Source organism: Nansenia antarctica (assembly GCF_963989245.1).
Source record: "Nansenia antarctica genome assembly, chromosome: 13".
Classification (NCBI taxonomy): Eukaryota; Metazoa; Chordata; class Actinopteri; order Argentiniformes; family Microstomatidae; genus Nansenia; species Nansenia antarctica.
In genome coordinates, this window is record NC_137683.1 from 24,338,129 (window position 1) to 24,348,128 (window position 10,000).

At 44.6% G+C, this 10,000-nt stretch overlaps 2 protein-coding genes across 3 annotated transcripts in view; one reads left to right on the top strand and one right to left on the bottom strand.

Annotated features, from left to right (window-relative positions):
• Positions 1-3,691, top strand: part of acap1 (ArfGAP with coiled-coil, ankyrin repeat and PH domains 1) — a gene marked incomplete at its 5' end in the record, with an annotated part of 21,642 nt that extends 17,951 nt beyond the window's left edge. Inside the window, 2 exons of the mRNA XM_080543935.1 lie at positions 365-426; positions 2,930-3,691. Coding sequence (XP_080400061.1) covers positions 365-426; positions 2,930-3,027 — 160 coding nt within the window. The 3' untranslated portion in view covers positions 3,028-3,691. The remainder of the gene's footprint in view (positions 1-364; positions 427-2,929) is intronic.
• A 979-nt stretch (positions 3,692-4,670) lies between these two features.
• slc16a13 (solute carrier family 16 member 13) overlaps positions 4,671-10,000 on the bottom strand; it is a 13,396-nt gene continuing 8,066 nt past the window's right edge. For both annotated transcript variants that reach the window (XM_080543929.1, XM_080543928.1), the window contains exon 6: positions 4,671-8,012. In XM_080543929.1, coding sequence (XP_080400055.1) covers positions 7,681-8,012 — 332 coding nt within the window. In that variant the 3' untranslated portion in view covers positions 4,671-7,680. The remainder of the gene's footprint in view (positions 8,013-10,000) is intronic.

Consider the following 10,000-nt stretch of genomic DNA (forward strand, 5'->3'; position numbering starts at 1 on the left):
TCAGTCAGACTTTTCTTTTGAAACACGGAACTACGTTTCAAGGTTGTTGAGAATCACAACACAAACTCGCTAGTCAAGCCAAAATACTGCAACGCAATGGATTCGGTGAGTAATCCCCACTGCTACTAAACTAAAACACTACTTTCATTGTTAGCAGGCTCACAAAACAAGCTGTGTTGGTTGACTAGCGATGTGTCATTGATTTTCAACAACGCGGAAATGTATTCACATTTTTCAAAAGAAAAAGTCTGACATGAGGATCAAAGCAATAGAACATGACACATTTTTCATCCTGACTTGATTGATTGATTGGTTGATTGATTGGTGAGACATTCTCACCCCTCCTCTCTCTCTCTCCTGATAGGCTGCGGATAGCCAAGATGAACAAGGAGATGCGGGAGATGGACGGTGCCTTTGGCCAATCAGGTCAATCAGGGGGGGGACAGGGTTGTGGGGGGGGAGGAGGAGGAGGAGGGGGCGGGACAGGAAGTGGGGGGGGAAAACCACCTCAAACCAGGAAGAACCTTCAGGCTTTCAAGAACCAGCTGAGCGGGTGGGCGCACGGGGGGCAGAACGAGTAGTGCGAGAGAGACAGGGACCGACGGAACATCAAAGACAGTTCTCTGACACTGCCAAACACAAGTTTCACAATGCAACGTTTTTATGATAGTTACTCTGAACCAGAAACAGGTGTACTTGGTAGGTATGGCCACGGCTATAATGCACAATGGGAGTAGTACAGAGAGTGAGTTACAAGGGGGAGGGGACAAGCATGTTCTACAGTAGGGGGGGGTGGGACATCTCTGAGATATAGAAGAGAAACACTAGGGTTATTTAAGCGCGGACACACAGAGAGTACATACTGTGGAAGGATGAGAAACGAAGGATGTTTTTGAGACAGAGAAAAAGCGAACACTTATGTAACTACACCCACGATCGAGTCCACTTTGCACTTTGATGTAGAAGGAACGCACAGTCATCCTGCACTTTAAAGCCCATAATAAGCTCTGCAGTATGTATGTGTGGATCGCTGCTGAGTGTCTTAAAACAGGGCATTTGTTAAAGGGATGTTTATGTATTTATACATTATGTTTTAGGTTGTACAGTTTTATGTGATGATATGTATGTATGCATTTAGGGGGGGGGAATCCTAACTCGAGATCCGAACGCGTATCATCACGCACATTTCCCATTGGCATCGATGCAAGATTTACGCGAATGTCAGAGTTACGCGCAAATCTCAAGTTAGGGTTCCACTTCTACTGTATACACAGTAATGCTAGCTGCCTGATAACAGAAGGTGTCCGTTTGGTTTGGGTCTGTTGCTGCCTTGGTGTCTCCATGGACGTGTGTTGCACATTTCAGTCTGACATTGTCCCCTGCATTGACTCTGTGTTGTTCCCTCAAACTAAGTCCAACTCTAAGGGCCGGTTTCAGGCTTTTAAGCCTAATCCAAGACTGAAAACCATCTCCAATGGAAATGTTAGTCCAGGACTAGGCCTAACCCTGTCTGTGAAACCGGCCCTAATGGCGCTTTTCCACTACCGTACCGTACCGCGTGAGCCCGGTTTGTTTCGCTTTCTCCACTGCCAACCGAGCCGTACCAAGCCGTACCGGCCCGTAGTACACTACCCGTACTGATTATACGGTACGGGTAGGATACAGATGCGTGCCGTACCGTGCCATACCGGTCTGGTCAATGGAAAAGCGCCATAAATGTCATCACTTTTTACTTTAAAGCTTTTACAATTATGATGTCCCCCAGATGATTATTTTACTGTCGAATCTTTTAAAGCTGGTACATCTGTTGTCATGTCTGTTGTCACGTCTAAGCGACCAGGGTTGTTCTGTGTTCTGCTTAAATGTCTTTGGTGCTGCCTTTCTGTTCAGTATTGCTGTTGCCTGCCATAACCATGTAAATATACACTGAGCTGCCTTATACGGAATGAGCCACCCTCGTCCTTCATATCCAGTAGAGTTGCATGCTGAAGCGATGGATTGAGGATCAGAGTTGTAATAACCGCTGTGCTGTTTGAGTGACAGAGTGCGTCTCCGTTCCTCCATGACCAACATGTCTGCTACCTGACCCCAGTGCTGCCAGAGACTCACTGACCCTACTACTCTGTAACCACACCTGTCCCTGTCCCACTGTCCCAGCCCTGAAGGACCAGAGTAGCGCTGCTTGTTGTGAATATGCACCCCCTGCTGGCCAGTCTGTGATGTGTAGTGCTTTGTCATTGTTCTGTGTGTGTGTGTGTGTGTGTGTGTGTGTCTGTGTGTGTTTTTCTACCATGTGTGTATTTGTGCCTTATCCTTCCGCCCCTTGAGACGGGCGACTGGGCTCTGCTGCTTGCACAGTGTGTCTTCCGCTACGTCCCACCTCACAGCACTACAGGTAAACTGTGTGTGTGTGTGTGTGTATGTGTGTGTGAGTATGTGTGTGTGTGTATGCGTGCGTGAGTGCGTGTGTGTGCGTGCGTGGGTGATTTGTACCTCCATCAGTCTCACCAGCTGTGTGTGTGTGGTGTGTAAGTGTGTGTGCGTGAGTTCTACCTCCATCAGCCCCACCAGCTGTGTGTGTGTGTGTGTGTGTACGTGTGTGTGTGTGCGTGTGTGTCTCTGCCCGCAAAGAAGTACAATACACTAGTGTGTGTGCATTTGTGCTTTATTGCTGTTTAGAAACCACACATTTAAACTTACTGAATCAACAGCATGGCGGCAAAAGAGTTAAATGGGAAAACGAATGGTTACGGTTTGTGGACCGGGTTTTGAAGGAGCGCATGCTTTATGTCAGGATAGAGGGGGGGGGGTGAGAGAGGGCCGGAGAGGGCAGATAAGGACAGTCATTTACAGGCAACAGATAAAAGAAATGGGAAAAATCCAACGAATCGATGATCTCACTCTAACTCTGCTTGTGGTGTCTGAACAGGAGACGAGACGTACCAGGACATCTTCAGGGACTTCTCCCAGATGGCCTCCAACAACCCAGAGAAGCTGAAACGACGCAGCACCGACTTTAAGACTTGACTCGCTCCTGCTTTTTATATGTTATGTTGTGCTCCCCTCCCAGAGACACACACACACACACACACATATACGCACACACATACACACACACATATACGCACACACACACACACACAGACAGACAGACACACACACCCACACACACACACACATATACGCACACACATACACACACACACACACAGACAGACAGACACACACACCCACACACACACACACATATACGCACACACGCACATATACGCACACACACACACACACACACATACACACACGCACACACAGACAGACACACACACACACACACACACACACACACACACACACACACATTTGCTGGCCACCTGCTGTGTGAGGTCATTGCTCAGCTGGTGATGACTCAAACGGGGCAGGAGTCCAACAGTGGGTCTTTGTGTTCCCAACCCTGGGCTAAGTGGGGACACGGGACACTCCACGGAGAGAGAGAGGGCAGGGCACAAGACGTACAGTCTTAACAGCTGAGGACAGCGGACAACCCAAACATAAAACGACAAAATGACTTATTGATGTATTCGCTAATTGAAGTTGATTTCCCCTCTTTAAATGCTATTTGTGTTGTTATGGCTTTTTTTTTTTTTTTTTTTTAAGAACAAAAGAAGTACAGTGTTTTAAGTGAAGGGGCATGTTTGGGGCTCTGTCGTATATGGCAGAGAGCTCTTCATCTTGGGTGTCATGTTTTTGTTTTGTATGTCATGTTTATTTCGGGGGTTTTGTATCGACTTGTATCGACCAATTAAAAATGTCAGAGTTAAAGTAGCGTTGCAGGTGTGAGGTTATTCGTTGCTTTGTTCAAGAGAATTACACCAACTTTCCACTTGAACATAACAACCAAAAAGTTTAATAGCAACCATATAAGTCTTGATTAAAGTGGCGGAAGTGGTTTACATTGTAAGGGTAACAACGCCACACAATCTTCACTTATACTTATATTATATAAGACATATATTGTGTTGATAGTATGTCTATGGTACTATTAAACGAATCCAATGTACATATTTTAGAATATAAAGTATGTCATGTGAAAGTTATACCCGTGTTTCCCTGGGGCTTGACCATTTATATCCACTAGATGGTGTGAAAAAAGCAGCATCCCTACACTCAAATCTGTGCAAAAATCATTTATTGTGAGCTTTCGGTCATAGACCTTCTTCCGGCATAAAGCAGTGACAAGTGATAGTAGTACTACTGCATTCACTTGTCATTGCTTTATGCCTGAAGAAGGTCTATGACCGAAACCTCGCAAAAAAAGATTTTTGTACAGCTTTTTTCACTCTATTTGATATTCTTCAGCTGCAGCATCTCAGCTAAGTCTGATAAGGGATGAGCGGTGGTATTTTCGCTATCCACTAGATGGCGCCATGCCTCTCGCTGGACCACAGCAGGATATGATTCTGGATCTTGGATATTTATGCTGTGTTAATATGACAGCAATTGAAGGTACATGGCAGAGCTTAATATTGTACTTATTGTGCAAAGGACCAAGTGAGTACAGGGACAAATATGTTGTTGTTGGAGTTAAAGAACATAGTGTTCTACTTTTAACACATCCCTCAGGAAGAGTAACACATAATAACATCGAGGCAGAAACTGAAAATACTTTTTAAATTTTTATTTAAACCAGTATACAAAACATCATAATTGTGTAGTACACACTATCCTGGGTACCACCAATATAGGTCTACATGATAGAGGTATTTTTCAAGATGGCTGAAGGGAATACGGTAACATCTCAGACGGTAAAGAAGGTCAACTGTGTAGCGTTACTGACACTGTGGCTGTGGAGAGAGGAGCAAGAGTGCTCCAAAGGTTCCACCACGATCAAACTGACATAAAACGTCATGCGTAAAACTCTTAAGTAAGTCTAACTTTGGTATTATGACATTGAGTTCTACACTCTAGGTAGGCCTATATGGTTAATTTAGCTTTGAGCAAGAGGATACAAAAGTCATACAAAAGTTTTAATTTCCACATATGACAGTAGCTATACATGTTCTATACATGTCTAACTTGTTTGGTGGCTTCAGGTTTGTTTGTTTTTGGGGAGCTGAGAGCTCCAGCTTGGATGGTGTGTCTCTCCCGGTAGAGAAGGAGGGCTTGGGGCCACCATAGTTTACTTGCTGGCTCTGGGAATTAAGGCTCACGTGCTGGGGTTTACCATACCCAAGTCTGGGGGGGGGTTAAGATACTTCTTACCACAAGCCTCACGCCTCCTGCGGACAAGCTAAATTGCTAGCCCTCCCAAAGGCTATTCACTCTGAGGAGATCAAAGAGGAGGACTTTGGTGTTGAGTGTTGACCTAGCTACAGTACATCCCATGTCTGACCATCTCATTCGACTGAGGCTCTTTCTTGGTGTGCTTGGTTCTGAACATCGAATTTGCATTTCTATATTAACTCTGATTCTATTGTTCCCGGAAAGTTTCTAGTTCTGAATAATAATAATAATCTGGACCTTTTCTCGCTTCACAGAGAAACAGCCACATAACCAGTATAGGACCAGCAGAAACAACCTGACTGAGAATCTATCAAACAATAACTTGTTCGCTGTGGCGGGTAAATGATTGAATAGTAGGTTTCACTGTGTGAAGCCCTAACCCTCCCAGGCCAGAGTCATTAAATAGACACTCTGTAGGTCACAGTGACCCCTTCAGGACCAGAGGCCAATCAATTTGATTATCTAGTAACCCTTTCACTACACCTACACTCCAGCTCACACTGAACAAAACATTGTTCTGTTTTGTAAGGAGTTGATACAGTACTAGAACCATAACTCATTACTGAAAATAAATTACAAAAAAACAGAAGCGAAATGCACTTGAAAGTTACACAGTACACATTTGTCAGCAGCACAGTGCTTGGCACATTGGTTAACAGATGAAGACTGTGCATGAGGAGCTGATATTGCTCAGTGGGTACAGGCGGTCCATAGCTGAGTGTTTGATTATTGGCCATGGTCATGTTTTGGAGCAACATCTTGTCATCTTGATGACATCCCACAGCTGACACATGCTCATCCCACAGCTGACACGGGCTCCTGACAAGCGTTATTTAAGAACAAGGCTACTTATGAGGATTCCAAGATTTTAGCAAGCACAATTTCATGTTCCCTTGGTGTTGACGGTCCAAAGTATGGTGTACTGATTAAAACCCAACAGGGACATCAATAATACAAGTACTGATAGTACACCAAGATAGGATGATTCCAGAGTCTGACAGACTGTTGCATCAGAACATCGACCCACACGCACCACCACTGGTTATTCTGAGGTGCACATTTATGACAGTCTGGTCAATTGGTCCGCAAGTCGGCATCCGACTTAATGTTCAGACCTTTATTTCGAAAAATGCATTGTTGAAAATCAACGACACACTCGCTAGTCAACTAACACAGCTTGTTTTGTGAGCCTGCTAACAATGTAAAGTAGTGTTCTAGTTAACTAGGTAGCAGTGGGGATTACTCACCCAACCAATTGCATTGCAGAGTTTTGGCTTGACTAGCGAGTTTGTGTTGTGATTTTCAACAACGTTGAAACGTATTTCGACTTGCGGCCCAAAATGTGATGACCAGACCGTGTCACATTTCTTTGTACCTTACAGTGAACGAGTCAGATATACACGATGCTGCCCAGCCTGTGGATGGAAGTACATTGTCGTTGCATTGAAGTGGTGTGTTACACTAACACCCCACAGGACCCCTATGGGGAGAGGGAAGGGGAGACTTCGACACATTAACTGTCGCACTTCGTTTCCCTGTGGTGGTCTGAGTGGCCTAGAGAGCTTCCTGTTCATGTTCCTCTAGCGAACACCAACATGTTGAAACAGTTTGAAACTGCAAAGTTGATTAAAATCATAATGCTTGTATCGGTGTGGCCTGCAGTGGTCCAGTGGTCTACAGTTATCACACATTATGCCCATGTCGGCATGGGTTCACATCCGGCCCATGCCCTCATCTCCTTACTTTCCTGTCTATCTTCACTATCTCTATCCAATACAATGAAAAATATGAGTGCGACTGCCCTACTCAGAAGAATAAGAACCTTTAACCTTGGTGATATCCTAAATGAATGAAGTCATGAAGAGACTGTGGGGGATATGTTGAAGTCATGAAGACATGGAATACATGAAGACATAACGACTGTGTGTCATATGCTAAAGTTATGAAGACACTGTGTAATATGTTAAAGTGAAAACATAAAGACACTGTGTGTGATATGTTAAATTAATAAGACACTGTGTGTGATATGTTAAAGACATGAAGACATAAAGACACTGTGTGTGATATGTTAAATTAATAAGACACTGTGTGTGAGATGTTAAAGACATACACCATGACCCAGTGACTGGGCTGGAATGTATTCAGACATCCAACACGCCCTGCTTTTATTTTTCCACTCCCAGGGTGTCTCTCTCTTACGCCCCGCGGCCCCCCCCCCCCCCTCCAGAGGTATGTGCCTGCCTGCTGAACATACACAAACCCGGCCGCTGCACATTACCCACGTGCTCACAACACCCACGACCCCCACTGAGGCAGGGCCATCCAACCAGGCGGCAGCGATTCGATTCTATCGGCCGCTAAAAAGTACTGTAACAAGGCAACACGAGAGCCAATCAGCACTTAGATATCGTCCCCCTCCGTCCCGTCGCTTCGGTTCAGCGGCATGTGCTCCGGGCCCGGCTGCCGGAAGCCATTGTGGTCCGGTTCCCCTTCTGAGTAAGGGATAGTCTGGATGTGGTGGAGCTTCTCTGTCGTCGAGGGGGACTTCTCTGTCGGACCAGACTCCGGGCTCGAGTCTGTGTTGTTACCGTGGGCGTGTCTCTGCGGAGGGGGCGGGGTGGTGAAGGAGAAAAAGTGGGGCAGCGAGGCTGTTACCATGGTGCCCAGGATGAGGAAACTCCCCGCCACCACAAAGGAGGCTGTATAGTCGCCCGTCAAGTCCTTCAGTAGACCTGGAGAGAGACGTGCAGAGAGGAGGTTAGAGGTTCATAACCAAATAAAAATACAATAAAATAAGAGACAACAGAAAAGGAAAGGGAGAGAAAAAAAAAAGAAGAGAGTGAGAGCGAGAGAGCGATATCTGGAAAGGACTATGCAACCGATTTAGGGCTTTCATGTAACTTCATCGGGCCTCTATGTAACCTCATAGGGCTTCTGTAACCTGTAAGGATTCTTTGTAACATTTACTTTACTTTTAGCCTTAGAATAATGTGTCTTTGCATATTAACCTACATCAGAGAATATTCTCTGATAGGAAAAAAATAATTAAATTAATCTCCCATTGAGAGACATCATAGCTGTCTGGTTGGATTGGGAGTTAGGATAGAGCTAGAGGGCTGTTTCTTTTAATAATATACTGTGGGGGAAATAAGTATATCAACCATTTTTTATTCTACATATTTCCATTGCAGCTATTCATGTGAAATGTAGACCATACATTGGTATTATTAACTCAATAAGACTACACAGCTAAATAAATGGTAACACTCCAAACCATGAAATAGGTCATGTGCAATAAAGGGGAAACAAAAAAGATATTTGTGTTTTTGTTATGTTTATGTTGACATCATGGGCTTCTGTGTAACTTGTTTTCTAAGTAGTGCTAATAATACATATTACATAATACATATTAATAGTGCTAATACTTCACATGGTTAACTTTAGCATTAGTTATTTTTGGTAGCTTTGAGAACAAAGACATAGAAGACCAATGATGTGTCACATGATCAAAATGATATCACTGAGTCATTCCTACATGAAAACAAAGCAGGTGACAGAGTCCTCACTTTACAGGCAGAGAGAGAGAGAGAGAGAGAGAGACAGAGAGAGAGAGAGAGAGAGAGACAGAGAGAGAGAGAGAGAGAGACAGAGAGAGAGAGAGAGAGAGAGAGAGAGAGAGAGAGAGAGAGAGACAGAGAGAGAGAGAGAGAGAGAGAGAGAGAGAGAGAGATAGAGAGACAGCCAGAGAGAGCCAGAGAGACAGCCAGAGAGAGAGAGAGTGAGAGATAGAGAGACAGAGAGAGACAGAGACAGACAGAGACAGACAGAAAGAGAGAGAGTGAGAGAGACAGAGAGACAGCCAGAGAGAGAGAGTGAGAGAGAGACAGAGAGACAGCCAGAGAGAGAGAGTGAGAGATAGAGAGACAGAGAGAGACAGAGACAGACACAGAGAGAGAGTAAGCGAGAGACAGAGAGAAAGTAGGCATTGAGGAGTGGAGCAGGTGTGCATCCAATAATCGCCCCAGTGCCCTAACCCACAATAACTCACTATTACTGCCTCTGTGAATGTTGGTCATAAAAGGGGTCATTTAACACTGTGTGTGAAAGGGATGAGTGGAGGAGGAGTAGAGGTAAATAACCAGAGATAGAATGAGAGAGCATGAGGTAGCATTTACAAACCAGAAAGAATGCAATGGGTCTCCTTAGTGTGAATGAACTGGTTTAGCATTGTCAAACATTGACTGGTTTTGTCCCTGTCATGACTGCCTGTTGACATTCTTGACATGTTGTGTCAACAAGTTGACACAGAATGTAGAGCTGTCATTAGGTGATGTGGCATTAGGTGGCCTAACCTCACCCCAGTAAAAGAGCTCATCTTACTACAGGATTTCTCTTCGGGAGTCATGCAATCCTACATGCCGATAGAAAGGATGGTGGTTAAATAGTGGTTGAGGAGTGAAAGTGTGTGTGCGTGTGTGTGTGTGTGTGTGTGTGTGTGTGTGTGTGTGTGTGTGTGAATCATGCTCAAAGGAAGTCCCCAACATCTTAACCTCAACCATCAGTGGTCTGAAAAAAATAAATTATTTTAAAGTGTCACTAAAGCCATATACTAGAGATATTATATTATAGACCATCTTGTGTTCTTTGTGCTCATGTTATCTGTTGCTTGTGGTTTCTGTGATTCTCTTTTTCCCATATTGTCAGCATCTTTGAGCCCCGG